The 22,865-nt window shown below is 36.3% G+C and overlaps 1 protein-coding gene across 1 annotated transcript in view; it reads left to right on the plus strand.

Moving 5' to 3' along the window:
- The window catches only part of VPS45 (vacuolar protein sorting 45 homolog), a 66,766-nt gene that overhangs the window by 23,512 nt on the left and 20,389 nt on the right, over nucleotides 1-22,865 (plus strand). Inside the window, exons 11-14 of the mRNA XM_020284245.2 lie at nucleotides 1,951-2,109; nucleotides 2,320-2,427; nucleotides 3,605-3,726; nucleotides 16,203-16,334. Of these exons, the coding sequence (XP_020139834.1) occupies nucleotides 1,951-2,109; nucleotides 2,320-2,427; nucleotides 3,605-3,726; nucleotides 16,203-16,334 (521 nt within the window). The remainder of the gene's footprint in view (nucleotides 1-1,950; nucleotides 2,110-2,319; nucleotides 2,428-3,604; nucleotides 3,727-16,202; nucleotides 16,335-22,865) is intronic.

The raw sequence follows: 22,865 nt of genomic DNA on the forward strand, positions 1-22,865 counted from the left end.
AGAGTACTTAAATTTTATGTAACTAAAAAAAGGGGAAAAAAATCTATGTAACATAATCAGAGCCCTAATAAAAATAACAATCCTAATAAAAATATTAGTATTTTTGGCATTAGTATTATTAGCATATAATATAAATATTAGTATTATTGCCATTTGCACCTAGAAATACCTTCAGTTCATCCTCTGCAGTTTTATTCCTGAGGTTCGTATTTTCTTCTTCAAATTTTAAGTTCTTTTTTTTTTTTTTTTTTTTCTTTTGAGAAATTTGGTGGGTGAATAAATTTTAAGTTCTTGAAAATATTTGTTTCTCACAGAGACAATTTCATCAAAATTAAAAATGCCTTATGGAGATAGCCTTCTTCATCAATCAGTGTTTGGTTATTATTTTGTTTTATTTTACTTTTTTTTTTTTTTTTTTGAGACAGAGTCTCGCTTTGTTGCCTAGGCTAGAGTGAGTGCCGTGGCGTCAGCCTAGCTCACAGCAACCTCAAACTCCTGGGCTCAAGCAATCCTTCTGCCTCAGCCTCCCGAGTAGCTGGGACTACAGGCATGCGCCACCATGCCCGGCTACTTTTTTCTATATATATTAGTTGGCCAATTAGTTTCTTTCTATTTATGGTAGAGACGGGGTCTCGCTCTTGCTCAGGCTGGTTTCAAACTCTGGACCTCGAGCAATCCGCCCGCCTCGGCCTCCCAGAGAGCTAGGATTACAGGCGTGAGCCACCGCGCCCGGCCGTTTTATTTTACTTTTTAACACAGTGCAAAATATTAACATCCTTTTCATTTGTACCTGCCCTTTCCCTAGATAGTTTAACATAGTAGAAAGTACAGCAGTTCTTGAAACTACAAAACCAGATACTTCTTGCAGAAAAGACTTCTGAGGATTTTCATCTTTTTTTCTTAACATATTGGTGAAGCTTCCTCTTTAATCATGAGGAACCCTGTCCATGCTGTAAAAATTACATAGGAGCCAATGTGCCTTCTCTGTTAAACTGACACGATTTCCATATTTATCAATCTCATAAAGCTAAAGTACATTTTAAAAAATTCTTTATAGCAGAATAGATTATATTACTTTCATCACCTTTCACCCCATTGCCAGTGAACTCACTGAAGACAGGAATTGTCTCTAATTCATCTGTGTGCCCCCAACAGTGCCTGGCATAGTACCAAATGGGGGCTCAAAAAGTATTTGTTGACTTGAATTAAATTATATATTCTGCTGCATAATAAATACAAATCTGTACTACATCGAAGGTTTGTAATGTAAGGATTGGCAAAACCTGAACATGATTTCTCCTGGCTCCCTTTCTTGTCAGTACCTGCCTTTTAAAATTATAAGTACTCAATTTAGAGATTATATACTATTATATACTCATATCTCGGTCAACCATTTTGAAACACATTGATACTTCTGATGCTTCTTTGTGATTAACCCTAGTCCTATGTAAAATTCTACCAACTTGTCTCCATTTCACTGGTCAATCACTAACAGTAAGAGAAAGCAGTAGCTAGGAATCCAGATCTAAGGAAAAAAGAAAAAAAAGAAAAGAAAAAAAAAGCAGTAGGGTTTTACAGTTTAACTGGTCAGTTATATTGTGTGTTCACTTGATTGAAGTGGGAGAAATAGTATATGTTCCTTCTTTCAGCAAGGAAATTACAACTCAGGCTATTGGAAAAGAAAAACTATTCATTATTAGGTTCATTCTTGTCCTAAAGCAGTTACAATGGGAATATATTTCCTTATTTAATTCTTATCTTGGACAAAAGACATTTAATTTTCTATAGTTGAGACAGTTGCTAAATGTATGACCTGTACATTGTCATAGTAGTAATCTCAGCCATGAACTCAGATTTGTCACTACCATTCAATAATTATTCGATCTAAGGCATTATACAACAGATCCCTTAAGTGAAAGGGGGATAAATGCCACCTCTGTCTTTCTTCAGAATGTAAAAAGGCTCCTGCAGAACCCAAAAGTGACAGAGTTTGATGCTGCCCGCCTGGTGATGCTTTATGCTTTACATTATGAACGACACAGCAGCAATAGCCTGCCAGGACTAATGATGGACCTCAGGAATAAAGGTGTTTCTGAGAAGTATCGAAAGGTAACTGAATTTACATATTAAGCCCACCAAATGGGAACCAACTCTATTATTATATTCTTAGCTCTAACAAATGTTAAATTATACTCTTTTTATTTATAGAAATATATAATTGTTTGTTCTTATTTCTTCATTTCCTTAGTAAAGCTATTTTCTTATGAAATGAACTTTCTGATCCCTAAGCAATAAAAGTTGCTTTTCTTTTTTTTACAGCTCGTGTCTGCAGTTGTTGAGTATGGTGGTAAACGAGTCAGAGGAAGTGACCTCTTCAGCCCCAAAGATGCTGTGGCCATCACTAAACAGTTCCTTAAAGGATTGAAGGTATAGACAATCTCCACTATACTTTCCTAAGTGACAAACAGTTGAAGCCCCTGAGAGTGAATGAATATGATCTTCAAAGTATCTTCAAGATTGCTGCTGATTTAGTACTATGTCAATTAAATCAAAGCAGACATCCTCTTGAAAGCTATTTTTTTTAGTGCTTTCTATATTGGAGCAGTATCAGCATTGGACCAAATAGCTGAGCAGAAAATAACTGGAGATATTTCCAGGAAATACTCAAGAGTAAAAAGATAAACAATTCTTTTAGTCACAGTTATTTTACTCCATTTATTTATAATTTAAGATTTGGTAGGCAGTTTCTCTTTGAAGGAAATTAAAGATGAAGCAAACATTTGTTGATCTTTTACAAATACGAACCTGTCTTCTTAAAGTGGTCAAAAATTAATTTTAATTTGCTAGCCTGCCGGGCGTGGTGGCTCACGCCTGTAATCCTAGCACTCTGGGAGGCTGAGGCAGGTGGATTGCTTGAGGTCAGGAGTTCGAAACCAGCCTGAGCAAGAGCGAGACCCCGTCTCTACTATAAATAGAAAGAAATTAATTGGCCAACTAATATATATATATAGAAAAAATTTAGCCGGGCATGGTGGCGCATGCCTGTAGTCCCAGCTACTCGGGAGGCTGAGGCAGTAGGATCACTTGAGCCCAGAAGTTTGAGGTTGCTGTGAGCTAGGCTGACGCCACGGCACTCACTCTAGCCTGGGCAACAAAGTGAGACTCTGTCTCAAAAAAATTAAAAAAAAAGTTAAAAAAAAAATTTTGCTAGCCTTTCTTATGTTTCCTGAAGTTTTTCTGTTTTCCTGGGTGTTTCCAATCTCCTCTTATATGTAATTTTTTCCTTTTATTTGATCTACCTGTCACTTAACATTTTCACAAAAGAATGAGAATCAGTGAAGACAATGATTTCTTCAGTGAAGACAAAGGATTTAAGCAATTCTATTTTTAAAATTCCTTTACAATAGCTAACCCTAAATTACAGAGTATTTTTAATGAGATTTTTCTGATGGATTAAAATAATTTTTAAATTTCCTAAAATTCCTATTGAATCTATCTCTTGAAATCTCTATTGAGTGTATATCCTTTTCTAATACAAGTGCTATTAACTGTTATATTGTTAGTTTCTCAAATATGACATAAGAACCATTTCCCCCTGTTTTAGGGAGTAGAAAATGTATACACACAGCATCAGCCTTTCCTCCATGAGACCTTGGATCATCTCATCAAAGGAAAGCTTAAAGAAAACCTATATCCTTATCTAGGCCCAAGCACACTCAGAGACAGGTAAGGTAATAAAGATACTACTAATAATAAAACCTGAAAAACTGAGCGAATACGAAATTTAGAGTAATGTTAGGGATTAAAGCTGAGGTTATTTCATTCTGTTCCTCCTTCCCCAGTTGTTTCAGTTTTAAGATTCTTTTGGTTTTCATATATCGACATTAGATATGAATTCTCCTGCTAAGCCTGAAACATTTATTTGTTTTGTACTAAAGAGACAGTGTTTTGAAGGGCTCCAAATCCTCATATTCTGTGTTTTAGTATCAGACCAGTTTACTTATGTCATTTAAGGTTCAGTACAGAGGCATTTGGAGTTTCAAACATTAAAGCCAAAAATAGATTTGCTGCTTGATTGCCATCCAGAACAGGTTGTTACTATTTGGAGTGAGGACTGGACTTTGCCAAATGTGGCCAGCACACAAACTGAGAGACCTATTTAATAAAGGCCATTTGTTACACAAGGGAAAAGGATGGCTTTCTTTTCTAGTATTAACAAAAGGAAGAAATTACTTATCATATTAATCTAGTGGTTGGTTAATTTCAATATAAACAAAACTTGTCCAGAACAACTTACTTAGGCCAACTTGAAATTTGAAATACTATATGCACAAGTTCTACCTATTTAAAACTTATATTCATATATTTTTTTTGTTTGGACCACATGTTATAAAGGGCCTAACATATGTCATTGAATCTTGTTGGATAGATTAATGTGAAAATTTTACTGTTGGTATAATTCTTCTATTATTTCAGCTAATAATAATCTAAGAGCCATGGAAGTATAGTGTTTTATAAATATAACAAATTTCTGAAAGGAGAAAATATTTTGAGGTACATTGATGACTTTTTTATATGGTAAAGTATATTTTTTCACTTTGTCCCTTTAAAAAAAAATCTCTGTAATTTGATATGGAACAGAAAAAAATCATCTTTTAAAAATTCAAGGTTGAAAGGCAGAATTTAACATCTGGTGTTAAATTCAGAGAGTACACTCATTGAGATAAAATGTTTAAGGACCTTGGCATTAGGATTCAGAAATGTCAGCTAAGTGAGAAGAATAAAAACCAGCCCAGAGTTATTCAACTATCTGAGAGGCTTTTTTTTTTTTTTTTTTTTTTTTTGAGACAGAGTCTCGCTTATTGACCAGGCTAGAGTGAGTGCCGTGGCGTCAGCCTAGCTCACAGCAACCTCAAACTCCTGGGCTCAAGCAATCCTTCTGCCTCAGCCTCCCGAGTAGCTGGGACTACAGGCATGCGCCACCATGCCCGGCTAATTTTATATATATATTAGTTGGCCAATTAATTTCTTTCTATTTATAGTAGAGACGGGGTCTCGCTCTTGCTCAGGCTGGTTTCGAACTCCTGACCTCGAGCAATCCGCCCGCCTCAGCCTCCCAGAGTGCTAGGATTACAGGTGTGAGCCACCGCGCCCGGCTCTGAGAGGCTTTTTGAAAAAATAAAGGGGACAGAGAAATGGGCTGGTATCTAGAAGAGATTGTGAATTTAGAGGAAAGAGAGATTCAAGAGCTTATTTGTAATCTGATGAGAATTACACAGTAAAGAAGAAAGAATAGATAATGCAGAAGAGAAAAAGGAGGAGCAGTGAAAGTGAAGTCCTTGGGGCATCCAGAGCACAGAGGGCTTGCCTTCAATAGAAACAGAGTTACTTCTTATACTTTACCAGGAAGAAAACAATATATATAGATACAATAGGTTTATAGTTTTGATGGTGAGAACATGGGACCTATCATGTCTAATTTTCTCAGTAAAATACAATGCCAAATTATCAGCTAAAGTAAAGGCTAAAAAGAGAAAACATTGTGAAATTGTCATAGGCTAGGAATCAAATTTGCTAGGGAAATGTAAATCGGACTTCCAGGCAAGGTTGAGTGCCGTTTTGAGTTTTATGGTCATTAGTTTAAAATACAGCCAGTGAGCCCCGTTGTGTATTTTTTTTCCCAGCAACTTTAGCTCTTCTGGATTAAATGTGGAAAAGGTATTTAGTTGGGTCCAATCAGGATTTGGGGAAATGAAAACAGGAAGACGGTATTGGATAGTGAAAAAAGTATTTGTGAATGAATTGAAGGTTTGATGAGGTCAAATAATTATTTCAGAAGGGTATTAGTATGGGTGAATTAGAAGTTGAGAGGCACACCTGTAATCCTAGCACTCTGGGAGGCTGAGGCGGGAGGATAACTCGAGATCAGGAATTTGAGACCAGCCTGAGCGAGAGCCAGACCCCGTCTCTACTAAAAATAGATAGAAATTAGCTGGACAACTAAAATACATAGAAAAAATTAGCCAGGCATGGTAGCACATGCCTGTAGTCCCAGCTACTCGGGAGGCTGAGGCAGCAGGATTGCTTAAACCCAGGAGTTTGAGGTTGCTGTGAGCTAGGCTGATGCCACGGCACTCTAGCCCGTGCAACAGAGTGAGACTCTGTCTCCAAAAAAAAAAAAAAGGAAGTTGAGAGGGGGTTTACTGGAAAAGGGATCTTGAATTCAAGATTTCATAGATAATGCAGATACTTGTAATAAAGAAGTTTAGGTTTTAATCATGGATATGGGTTGTTTTGGCTGTAGAAGAAAAGGTCAGTGTGGGTGAGGTGACCAGTGACCAGGATATTAGATGAGTAATCTACACATTAAAGTCACTAAAATCTTGAAGAAAGAGAGAGTAAAAAGGAGGACAGTAAACCTGAGCTAAAGTCTTCAGGGAATAAGAGTGACCAGGAAAGGAGGTCAGGAGAAAACAGTGCAACTACATTATGAGCTTCTAAAATAGTGGAAATTTTGAGGAAGAAGGCAGAGAAATGGTTACAAAACTACATTGGGGGTTGGGGGAAGAGAAGATTCCTACGCCACCTCCTGGCCCTGCTTAACAGAAGGAAAATGCAGGACTTGAAAGACTCCTACTTAACAATTCTACTTTTAAAATTTTACCATATAGATATTCTTGCACAAATACACAAGATATTTAAAAAAGGATGTTCACTGAAACATTATTTGTAATGGCAAAACACTGGAAACAAGCTAAATATCCATCAATAGAGGACTGGTTACCTAAATTACAGTATAATACTATACATTCTCTTTTTTTAAAGAAATGGCATGACTCTTCAGAGGGTAATATGCAAAGCTTTGTAAGATATCTTGGTTAGAAATGCAAGGTGCTATAATATCCTTCTTGATAAAAAGCTATACAAAGGCCGGGCGCGGTGGCTCACGTCTGTAATCCTAGCTCTTGGGAGGCCGAGGCGGGCGGATTGCTCAAGGTCAGGAGTTAAAACCAGCCTGAGCAAGAGCGAGACCCCGTCTCTACTATAAATAGAAATAAATTAATTGGCCAACTGATATATATATATAAAAAATTAGCCGGGCATGGTGGCGCATGCCTGTAGTCCCAGCTACTCGGGAGGCTGAGGCAGAAGGATCGCTCGAGCCCAGGAGTTTGAGGTTGCTGTGAGCTAGGCTGACGCCACGGCACTCACTCTAGCCTGGGCAACAAAGCGAGACTCTGTCTCAAAAAAAAAAAAAAAAAAAAAAAAAAAAAAAAGCTATATAAGCATGAATGTGACTATATACATGTTATATAAATATGTGCTTGACTATACATATATACATAATATGTATATAATATATATATACAAGTACATATATGTATATATACAGTAACTGTTTCTGAAAGAATAAACAAGAAATTCCTAATAGTTGTTAGCTCTGGATATTGAGACAGTAGTTAGTTGTATACATATTTGTCCTACCCCTTAGTTGTTGTATTAGGTATTGTAATCTTGAAGTGAGAAATTATATTTTGTTAATTTAGGGAGTTTTCACAACATTTAACACAGTGCTTTACAAACAGTAGGTGTTAAATAGATGTTTGTTCAATTATCTAGATATCTATACTAGTTGATATGCCAAAATTTACAACTGGAAAATTTAATCCAGAAAATAAATTTAATTGATGCCACAGAAAATTTAGATTTTTATAGTTTGTGAGCAACCCTATACGGTATTTTGGCTCTGCATTCACTTGGCACCACTCTCAGCTCTAGCCACTTTCATGGTCCTGGATCTTCACATGGAGAAGAGCCATTTATTTTAGTCATCTTTATGATAGTTTAAGTCTCAAATAGAATTCCTTGGTTTTATTATTGTTGTTGTAATATTAGAAAGTATCAAACTAAATGTGGCAAGAACACAACTTTGTAAAACCAGAATACTTATAGAAATTTTTTAGCCCTTAGTTATTAAATTAGTGGTTAACCTGTTTGGCAGTGTAGATATATCCGCAAATTGGGTTTGATCTTTCTCCTCCAGATGAATTCCCACATATCCAATTTTTCAGGCCAATTTTTTTTTCTCACTTCAAAATTGCTTCTTGTCTCTGACTTAAAAAAAAAAAAAAAAAGGAACTTTTTCATTTGATGAGAAAATGGAGCTATGATGGAGAATGATCTTACATTCCAGAATCAGTCAATTCAAAAAGGAAATACTTTTCACATTTATACAAATGTAGTAGAATCTTGTTGCAGCAGCTTATTTTCATTTCTATAAAGCGGCATTTCTTTTTTATTGGCCTTTTTTCCTGTAGTAAATATTCATGAGGACTTAAGGACTTCATCACCTATAAATATATTTAAAAATGTGCATTTTAGCCATAAATATGATATCAACAGACTATTAATAGATAAAATGTTGTCATTTTAAAGTTTGTTTTCCATCTAACTCATCCACATTTAGAAATAATGATTTCCAGAAATCCTACATGTGAAAATTTTTATTTATTCTTCTAACAAACTAAGATACAAATTTGTTATCCTTATATATACAGCATAAACTGGCTACTGTTTTCTAATGTTTGCTGTCTGCATTAATTAATGCTTTGGGTTGCTATGGTAAATTCCAGAGCACAGGAATATGTGCACAAAGAATTGAACTTGTGTATTCCACTTAGGTTCATCATGTTAAAAAGATTTGCTATATATTTTACCATCGGCCTCATCAGAACATCTACTTTTAAAATTCAGTGGGGAAAGGAATGAAAAGGAAAAATGTAAGGGATGTCTTAAAATAATTTTTTTCATAGATTTTCTTCCTTAATCCAGCTTCAATACATAATAGGAGGTGCAGGAAAATATTTATTAATGTTTTCATAACCAAATATGACATAGTCATCTTTGTTAGGTATACAATTGAGCCAAGCTCTAAGAGCCTATCCCTGCTTCTAGGTTTTATCCTTTTATTTATATAACCTACACCCACAGTTTACCATCCATGACATTTTCTTTCCTCTCCAGTAATACAAAAATACCCTGGTACCCTGAAATTATCAGACTAAAGGACAGTGTTCTCTAGCTGTGCTAAAAGCTTACTTGAGTTTATTCTTGCCTTTCTTTGCCATAAGAGACAGATGTACTCTCAAGGCCAGGATGGTGAGAGGGTAGCTATGGAGAAGCAACATCATTTCCCAGGATTATCATTATCCTCATTTGTCTGCTCAGCAGCTTTTTAAATTGATTTATCAGATCAAGGGCTCAAAACAGAAGTGTTATTGTCTGATTTCTCTCATCAGTCACCAAGATGGTCACTGTATCCCTGCAAAGGAAAAACCCCACCCTACTTCTTAATAAAATAATCTGTGCAATTCATGAGTATTTACTTACTCATAAACTGCGTAACAGGCCTCAGAATAGAATTGTCCCTTACCTGAGGAACATTGTATATCGAATCTTACTGTAAAAAAAATCCTCATTTTTTTGTGAATATAATGTCTTTTCAGCCTTGAGTATTTCATTATTTCTGAACACTTTAACTGCCTTTTATTTTTCTGCTTTCCACATAGTCTGACCCCCAAATAGTTACAACACTGACCTAACTATTGGTAGAGTTCTGTCTGTCTCCTCATGGCACATTCTTAGAACATTGGATTTTTTTCCCCACAGAACTCATCTTTTACATCCTTATGAGTATTAAAGCAGTGGTGACTACACTTGAGAAGCCTTTATTATCTCAGATCATTGGTACTTCTAAAACCAATAGAGTGGGAAGAATTAAGAATTTACATCCATAGAAATGTAATGTTAAAAAGATACCCATTTCTGTATACCATTGAGAGTAATACTACAAGTATTACTTATAAGTTATATAAGTTTTTAAAATTATAGCCACTGTAGCTATTCAATCCCCCTTCCCATCAAATATATTCCTAAAGATCCTGACAAGAACTGAACTTTAGCTGTTCATATTCATTCATTTCTGTTTTCTTTCTGTAGAACTGTTAGTAAGAATTGAAACAACACGTATCTGTTGGAGAAAAAGAAGAGAACTTGTGTTTTGCTTAAATATTCAGTCCCTGTATAATCAAGAAATTATCATACTCAGTAGGAAAATATTAGTATCATAATCATACAACCCTTCCTAATTAAATTACTTTTCTCAGCAAGAAAAAACTGGCCAGTAACTGAAGGAGAAGACTTGAAGAAAGAATACTTGGTAGTGTAGAACACTTCAGTGGTTCATGGAGACTGGTAATACTTTTCTACAGGTTTATGAAAAACCTCTTTTCCTGCAGCCGAAAGCACCAGATTAATAATGAATTAATAACTTAGCCTCAGGCTTATATCTACTTCAGTGTACTACTAGAGAAAACCACACAAATTATAGATTGGTGCCACCACAAATTCATTGTTTCTAACCTTACTTCGGCCTTCAGAGATACTCAAACTTTTATGTATCCCTAGTTCTCTCTGTCTCATTCTCCACATCAGTTTTGAATGTTTTCTCCATTCTCTCCAAGTCACATAGCTCACCCCAGTGTTTTCTGCTTCACAGAGAAAAAAATTGAATCTGTCAAACATTAACTCCCTCAATGTCCAGCCCCATACTTATTAATATAAACTTATTTGCATATACCCACCTCTACCGCCTTCCTTCATTCTGAGGGAAGTACATCCTTTTTCCTATTTAGAACTAACCTCTCTGCCAGCACTCTTGTTTATAGACTCCTATCATGTTTTTGGAAGTTTTTCTCTGTTGAGTATTTGCTTCTCTCTCTCCCCACCCTCTTTGTTTCTCTCTCTCTTCCTTCCCCTCTCCCCTTCTGTGTCTTCCACCCCTCCCTGACTTCCTCCCTCCTCCATATATTTTCAGCTTCTTCTTCATTGACTTCTTTCCTACAGGCTATAAGCATACACAAGCTTCCCCAGTTGAACAAATAATAAATTTAAAGCCTTTGAACCTGACTTCTCCAAGCTATGTACTTCCTTTCACAGCCAAGTGTCTTAGATTTAGAAGCCCACAGTCACTGTCTTCACTTCTCAGCTCTTCAACCCACAGACCCTGGCTCCTTACTCCACTACCACACACTAAAACTGTTTTTGCTCACACTGGTAAATCCATTGGACTCTTTAAATTCTCACCTTATTTATGCCATTACTGCATTTAATACTGTTAACCATTCTTTTCTTCTTAAAACTCGCTTGTTCCTTGGCTTCTTTCTTCTGGTTCTCCTCCTACCTTTCTGAAAATGTCCTTCCTAGTTGCTTTGCTGGCTGATCTTCTTGCTTATTCTGAAGATATTAGGGGCTCACCCAAAATTCTATCTTTTGGTTCTCCTTTCATTTTATAGGATCTCCCTAGGGAAAACTCATCTATTCCTATGGCTTCAGTTACCACCTATATTCAGGAAAAGCACCAGGACTGAAAATCCAGATATCTAGTAGACATCTCCATTAGGATATTCCACAGGTATCTAAAAAGCAACATGTTTTTGCCTTATTCTCAGTAAATCAGTCTTTCTTTCTTCTCAGACCTACGCTACTACACCTAGTCACCAAAACCAGAAAACTTAAAAGTTGTCATGGACTCCTTCTTTTTGCTCATCCTCCATTTTCAATCATTGACCAAATACTGAAGGGTCTATATTTTTTGTGACTTCTATATCTTCTGTTGAGTTTCTGCTTCCTCAACTATGATTTTTGTCTTGCAAAATTGTAAGTGAAGTGCCTGATAAAGGTAGGTACTCAATAAATGGTTACTATTGGCACATGGTCCTTTGAGGAACAGAAAATGGAATGATGTTCACTCATTCAGTCATTTGTTGCACAAGTATTTATTAACTATTCACTGTGTGTTAGATACTATTCTAGGATTGGAGATTCGGCAATGAGTAACCGAAAAAAAAAAAACTAAAATCCCTAACCTCTTAAAGTTTATTTTCTAGTGATATGTGTAACTAGAAAATGAGAGAACAGAGTATAACAGAGAACAAGGCTAGAAAAATAGACTAAGGGCTAGTTAAGAAAGACATTAACTAAGCATTGCTCCAACTGCCTTTATTTTTTGTAAGAGAAAGGGCTGTGTTTTGGAAGATAAAAGTGGCTGACAAATGAAGCATAAGTGAAGTACCAATAAGTCATTACTATAATAGGACTCTGGCAACCAGGCAGGGGAAATTGAGTAAAGGGATAAAATCAAGATAGTCCAGAGATAAAACTGACAGAAATCAGTGGCCAACTGAATAAGGATAGAAGAAGAAAAAATAAAAGATGTTTCAAAGTTTCATACTTGGGTGACTGGGTATAATTTATCCACAATTGGATAAATTGTGCCCATAGTAGGCTGAATAATGCCCCGTCAAGATGTTCACACTCTAATTCCTGGAACATATAAGTATGTTACCTTACTTGGTAAAGAGTTTGCAAATACGATTAAGGGTATGGAGCTTGAGATAGGGAGATTATCCAGGTGGGCCCAATCTAATCACAAGTCCATAAAATCGGAGAGCCTTTCCCTGACTGTTATCATAGAGAGAAGTGACAACAGCAGGGTAAGAGACATGAAACACTGCTGGCTTTAAAGATGGATGAAGGAGGCCATAGCCAAGGGATGCAGGCAGCCTTTAGAAGCTGCAAAAGTCAAGGAAATAGATTCTACCCTAGAGCTTCCAAAAAGAACACAGCCCTCTGACACCTTGGTTTTAGTCCAGTTGAGACCCCATGGCAGACTTTTGACCTCCAGAACTATGAGGTAATAAATTTGTATTGTTGAAGCCACTGTTTGTAGTCATTTGTTTCAGCAGCAATAGAAAACTAATACAGTACCGTTGATCAAAATAGGGAATATAAGAAGAGTAGCAGATTAAAGGTAGAAACTGAATAGTAGAGTTTAGTTTTAGACATGATTAGTCTGAAATGTCTGTGGTGTACAGATATGTGGATTTGGAACCAAGGATGCAGATTAAGCCTAAAGATAAAGGTTTGGTGTCATGACAGCATGATTGTTCAATCTAGGTAAAATATGCAGAATTTTTTAAAATGAGGATCAAAACAGGATGTTGAGGCCGGGTGTGGTGGCTCATGCCTGTAATCCTAGCACTCTGGGAGGCTGAAGCAGGCAGATTGCTCGAGGTCAGGGGTTCAAAACCAGCCTGAGGAAGAGTGAGATCCCGTCTCTACTATAAATAGAAAGAAATTAATTGGCCAACTAATATATATAGAAAAAATGAGCCAAGCATGGTGGTGCATGCCTATAGTCCCAGCTACTCGGGAGACTGAGGCAGGAGGATTGCTTGAGCCCAGCAATTTGAGGTTGCTGTGAGCTAGGCTGACACTCTAGCCTGGGTAACAAAGCAAGACTCTGTCTCAAAACAAACAAACAAACAAAAAAAACCAGGATGTTGAGAATAACTCATAAATTGGATAAAGAAAAAGCATTTTTTTAAAAAAGACTATTCGACCAAACCTGCTGCCACCATAATCATCAATGACCTCTATTGATAAATCCAGGGTACACTTTTCAGCCCTAATCTTATTTGACCTATCTGCAGTTTTAAAGACTGTATTAATTTCCTGTTCCTTGAAATACTTGGCTACCATAGCACCATATTCTTCTGGTTTATTGTTACCTTCTGTTCTCCAGCGGTTCCTTCTTTGTTTCCTTTGAGATTTCCTGTTCCTTCATTTCTTCAATGTTAGAGTTCATCAGGTTCCATCCTTTTTTTTTTTTTTTTTTTTTTTTTTTACTTTTTTTTTTTTTTTTTTTTTATTCTTTTTATTCCTGCATTTGGTGTCTAACAGGTTCCATCCTTGTCCTCTTTTCTCACACTATACCATTCCAAACTTCACGTGCTGATGATACACAGATCTGTGTCTGTAGTTCAAATTTGTATTGGACAGATCATAATAAGAAGCCATGATGAGATAACACTTTTTCACTTATCAGTTTAGAAGGACCAAAAGCCTTGATAATACACAGTCCTGATAAGGATGTGGAGAAATAAGCACTTTCTTGTATTGCTGCTGGGATGACATCTGTGAAGCAACTTGGCAATATCTTTGAAAGTTTTAAATTCACAGTATATCCAAGATGTGGGCAAGGGGCAGAATGGTGTATATAAAATGCTTCTATTTGTGTTTAAATGTATAGACACACCACACACAGATAATATCTCTGAAAGGATACATAAGAAACAAATAACAGTGTGTGCCTCTGGAAAGGGGGGAGCGGGTAGTACTGGGGGAGAACTGAAGTGATAGGGAAACTTACTTTTTTAGTATATCCTTTTGTATTTTAGACTATGTGTGTGCATTTATCCTGTCAAAACAGTGTTTTCTTAAATAGCAAAAAATTATTGTAGAGCATATAACAGTATATAACTCTTAAAGCACTGTGGTACTAGATACATTGTTTTGGTGGGTAGTCTTTTCTTTTTTGTTTTTTGTTTTTTTCCCTTTTTTCCTACCCTCTTAAGAATGTCTATGATGAGTAGTCTTATTTTTATTTTTATTTTTTTTTTGAGTCAGAGTCTCACTCTGTTGCCTGGGCTAGAGTGCCATGGCGTTAGCCTAGCTCATAGCAACCTCAAACTCCTGGGCTCAAGCAATCTTACTGCCTCAGCCTCCAGAGTAGCTGGGACTACAGGCATGCACCACCATGCCCAGCTAATTTTTTTTCTATATATTTTTAGTTAGCCCATTAATTTCTTTCTATTTTTAGTAGAGACGGGATCTCAGTCTTGCTCAGGCTGGTCTTGAACTCCTGACCTTGAGCAATCCACCCACCTTGGCCTCCCAGAGTGCTAGGATTATAGGCATGAGCCACCATGCCTGGCCTATGGTAGGTAGTCTTAAATGAAGCTTATATTGTCTCAAAAAGTAAATTTAGCATTTCAAATATATGATTTTTAAGTTCTAAGTCCACATAGAAATGTCATATTTGACTCTCTACCTAATTAATTGAAAAATAACAACTTGTTCATTGGGATGATGATACACATTTATATACATTACAATGGGGAATCTCTGCAATTCAGAGACTATCTGAACATTTTAAAATAGCCACAATAGCTGATTCTGTTTCCATGAAGTCACATAAGAACAAATATTCTCTCAGTTAATTCCTTCAAGATATTTTAGAAAAAGACAGGCAAATAAATAGAAGGAAATGTTGGGTTGTTGGGTTTTTTTCCATGATTTATATATATGCATATGTATTCCTTGATTAAAAATGGTTATGTTTAGTTTTGTGCCATATCCTCCAAGATGGATGCTTCTGCTTGATATAGTTTTAAACAGTGTTCAGTGAGTGATTTAACAAAATTAGTTGCCTAGTAAGATTAAGTAATTTTATCTTTTTTTGATGGCATGAGAAAAGAAAAACAAGACAAACTTTAACAGTTTTGAAAATAATATCTCCTTGTTGATATCTATAGAAGGAGTAATAGGAAGAACACTCACTTTTGTTATGAAACCATTTTGATAAGGATTGAAACATAGTAAAAACTGCACAGTGCTACCCAAATGAAGCTAGTGGTTGAGCTGATGTCAGCATGTCCAGTATCAAAACTACTCCCATGGTTTTGTGTTTGTTTCCATAGGGTTTTTGTTGTTTATCAAAGGATTTAGTACAAAGATTTTAAGAAGAGGTGGCATTCCTAGGAGCTTTAATTAATATGCTCCATTCTTTTTTTATACTCAAAATACTAAATATTTCTACTTCCCATGTTATGGGGACGTCCAAATATACCAATACTTTGCAAAATGCTGTATTGCAAAATGCTAAGTATTTGACAGAGGGCTTTATACATGAAAGGAGATGTGTAACACAAACATAAAATACTGCTGTCTTGGTATCATGTCACAGTGAGGCACTCTGCAGCCTCTTGAATATAGAAGAATATTTTCTACATTTGGTTCCAGCAAACACTATTTTGCTATTCTGAAATCCACAGCACAGAAATTATAAGACATCCGCTCATATACAGAAAGCAAATCACTATTCAGCATTTCCTGCTCTGTTTCCTGCCAATTTCAGATAATTAAAACTTTTTTTAAACCTTTTATTCTATTCTGCTTTAATTCTGCTTCCTCCGCTAAAAAGAAAGATTTAGAAATTAAAACTCTGTGTATATAATAATAACAAGTCTTGCCATTTTTTTCCTTATCCTTTGATAATATTTCTTTCTTCATTATCACAGACCTCAGGATATCATTATATTTGTAATTGGAGGAGCCACCTATGAAGAGGCTCTAACGATTTATAACCTGAACCGTACTACTCCTGGAGTAAGGATTGTCCTGGGAGGCACCACAGTACACAACACAAAAAGGTAAAGGAGAACATTCTGTCCTATAACTCTACCTTTCCCTAAAGAATACAGCATAAATTTCCTTCATGTTGAAAAAGTTTGGCCATTGCTAACCATACTGCTGTAGACCAAAATGCTCTGGCATTTGCAGCATCAGTTTGTAGAATAATTTAGAGTTTGAGATGAAGGGTCTATAGTCCATTAAGTTCATAAATCACTTTAATAGGTCAACGACCTGGAGAGTAGGAACCATCTTGCACTGTTAAGAATTTGTGTTACCTATGCCCAAAGAAGGAGAATCCTTTGCACTTACTTCATAAGAAAGGATAAAAAAATTTTTTTAAAAAGAAGGAAAAACCTAATAGCCACAGTTTGGCACTTTGAAAATACCTAAATTTAATAGTAGTGAATTCTGTGAGTTTTTTCTATTTTGTTAATTAACCTTATTCACTCAATAAGTATTTAGTAAGAATAATACAAAGATGAATAAGCTAAAGATCCTACCTTAAGTAAGTCCTTGTCTATTAGGAAAGATAAGACATTAAAATATAAGGAAGTAAGTGCCTGGAGCGACAGATAAAAGACCAAAGGATTCTCAGAGTGGCTAAGGGGAATTAGCAAATGTTTCATGGAGAAGATCATATATAAGCTGAGCCTTGAGTAGAAAATGGATATACAGAGGGAGAGTACATTCTAGGTAGAGTTAACCACATGAACAAGTTATAAAAGCTGTAGGCAGCATAGATACACAAAGAACAGCAAGTAGTCAGCTAGCTGGAATGTGTGTAATGAAGTGAAAAGATTGGTTGAATGCCATAATTGTGGAAGGCCTTGAATGCTAGGCTGAGGAATTTCTACTTTCATATGTAGAAAATGAGGAATTGTTGACAGTTTTTAAGCAGTGAAATTACAAGAGGGTCACAGTATTTTAGGAAGATTAATTTGGCAGCTAAGGGTAGAAGAGAGGAAACTGGAGAACCATGGCAATATGTTTGAATTTAATGATTGGGGACCCTGAGAGATCCATGCTGAGCCACATATGCCTGGATAATTGGGAGTCATTAGAAATGTTTGTGTACTTTTAAATTTTCTCTTATTGTTCAGTTTTTTAACATAACTTTTCTCCTTTATTATGGAATTCATATGAGCTTATTCTGAAATTTTTTAAATTAGGAAAGTATGAAGAGAGCAAAAAGCTCCCATAATCTAACCACTGTTACATCTTGGTCTTCTCAGACATTTTTTTCTAAGTCTGGGTAGACATTTATGTGCATGTGTGAGCAGAAAAGGATTTCATTGTACATTCTGTCTTATAACTTACATTTTCTAGTCTTATGTAAACATCTTTTAGTGTTAAATATGTAATCATTCATTCACTAAGCAAATATTTATTGAAGGGTAAGATTGAAGGGTAAGGATTTGAATTCTGATTTCCCTCTTATTATTTTTGTGAACTTGGGCAAATTACTTATCTGTTTGTCAGTTTCCAGAGCTCACTGGCATTTATATATTTCTTTCGTGAATTGCCAGTTCATGTTCTTTGCCCATTTCACAATTAGAGTATTTTTTTCCTTAATAATTAAAAAAATTCTATGTATATAATTAAGAATATTGACTATTTGTATATTATATGATTAGTAAATCTTTTCCCCCTATTTGATGTTTTTGTTTTATATTCACAGAGTTTTGTTGCATAAAAGTTTTGTTATTGTTGTTTTAATTTTATGTAGTCAAAGCTACCAGTGATTTCTGCTTTTGGTGTCATGCTTGGAAAGTTCTTTCTCAGCCGAGATTATATAAATACTAACTTTTTTTCGTTATTTTTAAGATATATATTTAGGGTTATATCTTTATAATCTATCAGAATTTTATTTTGGTGTAAACTGTACAGTAGGGTTTTCTTTTATAACTTTTATAGAAATACTACATTGAGGCTGGGCACGGTAACTCACGCCTGTAATCCTAGCACTCTGGGAGGCCAAGGCGGGAGGATCGCTCAAGGTTAGGGGTTCAAAACCAGCCTGAGCAAGAGCGAGACCCCCGTCTCTACTAAAAATAGAAAAAAATTAATTGGCCAACTAAAAATATATGGAAAAAAATTAGCCGGGCATGGTGGCGCATGCCTGTAGTCCCAGCTACTCGGGAGGCTGAGGCAGGAGGATTGCTTGAGCCCAGGAGTTTGAGGTTGCTGTGAGTTAGGCTGACAACACAGCACTCTAGCCCAGGCAACAGAGTGAGACTGTGTCTCAAAAAAAAAAAAAAAAAAAAAAAAAAAGAAAAGAAAAGAAAAGAAATACTACATTGAGAGGTTTTTTTCCTCCTGACACCAAATACATGGTGTCTTTTCCAACACCACTTCTCCAATTCTCTGGACACCAACTGCATGTCCAACAACAATTCATTTCAGTTCTGACACTATGTACCTAGAGTTAGCATCAGATCTCACAAGTTAAAAGGGTTCAATACCACAAGACTGCCCCCACTTCAGATACCAGTCACAAGTCCCAGACCACCTGTACTTCTGACTGGCTGTAAATCAGAGGTTTCCAGGACCCCTTCCTCAGATTTGGTAATTTACTAGAAAGGGTCATAGAACTCACGAAAATACTTTATATACATTTGCCAGTTTATCATAAAGAATAAAACCCAAGAATAGCCAAATGGAAGAGATGCATAGGGCAAGGTATAGGGGTGGCATATGGAGTTTTCATGCCCACTCCAAGCACACGACCTTCCTAGCACCTCAATGTGTTATTTACCAACCTGGAAGCTCTCCAGACTCTATTGGTTAGGGAGTTTTTGTGGAAGTTTCATTACATGGACATGGTTGATCAAATCATTGGCCATTGGTGATTGACTTAGTCTCCAGCCATTCTCTTTTCCCTGGAGATTTGAGGGTGGGACTAAAAGTTTTGGGCTTCTAATCAAGACTTGGTCTTTCTAGCAACTAGCCCCCATCCTGAAGCTACTTAAGAGGCCCATGGAGAGCCACCTCATTGGAACAAAAGACACTCCTATCACCCTTATCACTCAGGGAATTCTAAGGGTTATAGGAGCTCTGTGCCAAGACTGAAGACAAAGACCAAAATCTTTCTGTGATACCACATATATATACACATATGTAAAGGTACTTAGTTACATACAGATCAAGCAGAACCTTGGTGGTAAAAAAAAAAAAAAAATTACATACAGAAAAAGTAAATAAATAATAAGCAGACAGCTTAATAAAATATCACAAAGTGAAGATATCTATGTAACTACCATCCAGATCAAGAAATATAGTATCACCAGCACCCCCAGAAGCTTCTTATCCTCATGCCCCCTTGTCACAACTCCTTGCAAAGTATTATGACTTGTGTCACCATCTATTAATTTTATCTGTCCTTAAAAGATATTGGTTGAATGAATGAAGAAATGAAGGCTAAACTTAATCTATCCCCACCTTTCTCACAAGTAATACAAAGATCTTAGTATGTTTTAACTCCAATCATCTTCCTCCCCACTTAAACACTATCATTGCCCAGTGTTTTGGTTCTAACTTTTTAAATCCCCAAATGAATCGTTATTTTCACTAGTTAGTGTTTATATTTACCCACATATTTGCCCCTTTTATTCCCTCTACTTTGTTTCTTTCATCCTAGCCCCTCCTTCAACCCAATTTTCTTCTTACTAAAAAACCTTTTTTAGTGGCTCTTTCAGCTACTGGCCAACTTGGTATCTTTGTGTAAAAATGTCCTAGCCAGGCATAGTGGCTCCCCACCTGTAATCCCAGCTACTCAGGAGGCTGAGGCAGAAGAATTGCTTGAGCCCAGGATTTTGAGAGCAGCCTGGACAACATACTGAGACCCCATCTCTATTAAAAAAAAAAAAAAAAATTAGCCAGGCATGATGGTGCATGCCTGTAGTCCCAGATACTCGAGGGGCTCAGGCAGGAGGATCTCTGGAGTTCAGGAGTTCGAGGTTGCAATAAGCTATGATCGTGACACTACCCTAGCCTGGGTAATGGACCAAGACCCTATCTCTAGGCCAGGCGTGGTGGCTCATGCCTGTAATCCTAGCACTCTGGTTGGTTGAGGCAGGAGGATCACTTGAGCTCAGGAGTTCAAGACTAGCTTGAGCAAGACCAAGACCCCATCTCTACCAAAAAAAAAAAAGAAAAATTAGCTGGGCATCATGGCACGCACCTGTAGTTCCAGCTACTCAGGAGGCTGAGCAGGAGGATCACTTGAGCCCAGGAGTTTGAGGTTGCAGTAGATGTGGTAATGCCACTGCACTCTACCCAGAACGACGGAGTGAGACACTGTCTCAAAAAAAAAAAAAAAAAAAACCTAAAATAAAGATATTTGCTCTCAAAATAATTTTAATTTATAGGTAATCTTTCTTTTCTGGTTATTTTTTGAGATTACATATATATACAATTTTTTTTTTTGAGACAGGGTCTGTCTCTATCACCCAGCCTAGAGTACAGTGGCATCATCACAGCTCACTGCAACCTCAAAATCCTGGGCTCGAGTGATCCTCCTACCTCAGTCTCCCAAGTAGTGACTATAGGCGTGTGCCACTATACCCAGCTAATTTTTCTATTTTTTGTAGAAAGGGATCTCGCTCTTGCTCAGGCTGTTCTTGAACTCCTGGCCTCAAGCAATCCTCCTGCCTTGGCCTCCCAAATTGCTAGGATTACAGGCATGAGCCACTGCTCCTGGTCTTAAGATTATATTTTTATATATAATGTTCTAGTTTCAATATTCTATATCTAAATGTGAATTTATTTTTATTTATGTTACTTGGCATGAAAATTCATGTTTGGCATAAATTCTGAAAATTTTAGTCATTATTTCTTTGAATACTGCTTTTCTTCCATTTCCTCTGATCTTTCCTGGAACTCTTATGAAATATATGTTGGATGTTCATGTCTCTTGAACTCTCATTTTTATTACCAATATGTTATCTCTCTGTGCTGTCTTCTGTGTAATTTTTTTAAATCAGTATTCCAGTTCAGTAATTCATTTGTCAGTTATGTCCAATCTGTGTTTAATTTGTCCATTAGTTTTTAATTTAAAGATTGTATTTTTATACCTACAAGTTCTATTTGCTTCTTTTTCAAATTTGCCTGATGTTTTCATTATCCTTTTTCTCATGTTTCGAAATCCTTCATATTTCTTTAATCACATTAATTCAATAATCTGAAGTACTTGGAGGTCTAATTCGCTGTTGTATCTGCTAACATTAGTTCATGATGAATCATTTCCTTGTGTGTTCTATAATTTTAAATTGAGTTATCTTAACATGGTTTTATCTATGGGACCCACGAGCGGCCTAAGTTGAAAATGTATCTTTCTTGTGTATTTTTCCTTCCATTTTAGCTAGTCTTGAGTAATTTTTTAATGTTTTTCTCCATGACTTTGAACTATTCAAAGCTAGTATGAATGTATGTTCCAGCTTCCTTGTTATCTCTCTGTGCAGATACATTTTTTTTTAGTCCACTTTTTCAGTGAGGGTCTCTCTTTTATGTGGGAGTCTCAATTCTAATTTTTTTTTTTTACTGAGACCTAGGCCTTGTTCCCTGACCCTCTATGGCTATTAAAATACAGTGCCCTGGCTGGGCACAGTGGCTCATGCCTATAATCCTAGCACTCTGGGAGGCCGAGGCAGGAGGATTGCTCAAGGTCAAGAGTTTGAAACCAGCCTGAGCAAGAATGAGAGGCTGTCTCTACTAAAAATAGAATGAAATTAATTAGCCAACTAAAAATATATAGAAAAAATTCACCAGGCATGGTGGTGCATGCCTATAGTCCCAGCTACTGGGGAAGCTGAGGCAGAAGGATCACTTGAGCCCAAGAGTTTGGGGTTGCTGTGAGCTAGGCTGACGCCATGGCACTCTAGTCTGGGCAACAGAGTGAGACTCTCTCTCAAAATAAATAAAAAATGCAGTGCCCTTGTGTGATAACACTGCCACAACGTATCAGGTATTCATTCATAGCATCTGTTTATATCAACCTAAGTTTTGGTTCCCTTTTTGTGATTACCCTTGGTGATTTCTCTTACTTTCTTAAGAGGTTAGATATTCATTTAAAAGGATGTTTGACATTTTTTATCTTGTATTTCTATGTGTTTTAGTGAAAGAAATTTTTCACCTTAATTCCAGAAACAGACACGTTAGTGTGGTTATGATCTTGGGAGAATATAAAATAGTAGTGACATTATATAAACTTGATTTTGAACACTATTAGATGATATTATTTGAAAGGGTAGCCCTGTATCCTAACATGTAAAATTGAAGTTTTTATACCTAATTCAAGAGCACTCCTTGAATATTTTGAGCACAGAAGTGGCATGGTACTATAACAGCCTTTTTATTCAAACTTCTCCTTTTGCTGTTCTTGCTGGTAGTAAAAACAGTAATAACAGTCAATACTTATTGAGCATATACTGTGTGCTAGGCACTGTGCTAGGTACTTTACACATATTTACTCACTAAATCCACACATAAGGTATGTACTAGTATTGTCTGCACTCTTCGTTTAGAAACTGAGGCACAAAAAGGGTAATTAA

This window comes from Microcebus murinus, chromosome 2 (genome assembly GCF_040939455.1).
Source record: "Microcebus murinus isolate Inina chromosome 2, M.murinus_Inina_mat1.0, whole genome shotgun sequence".
NCBI classification, from domain to species: domain Eukaryota; kingdom Metazoa; phylum Chordata; class Mammalia; order Primates; family Cheirogaleidae; genus Microcebus; species Microcebus murinus.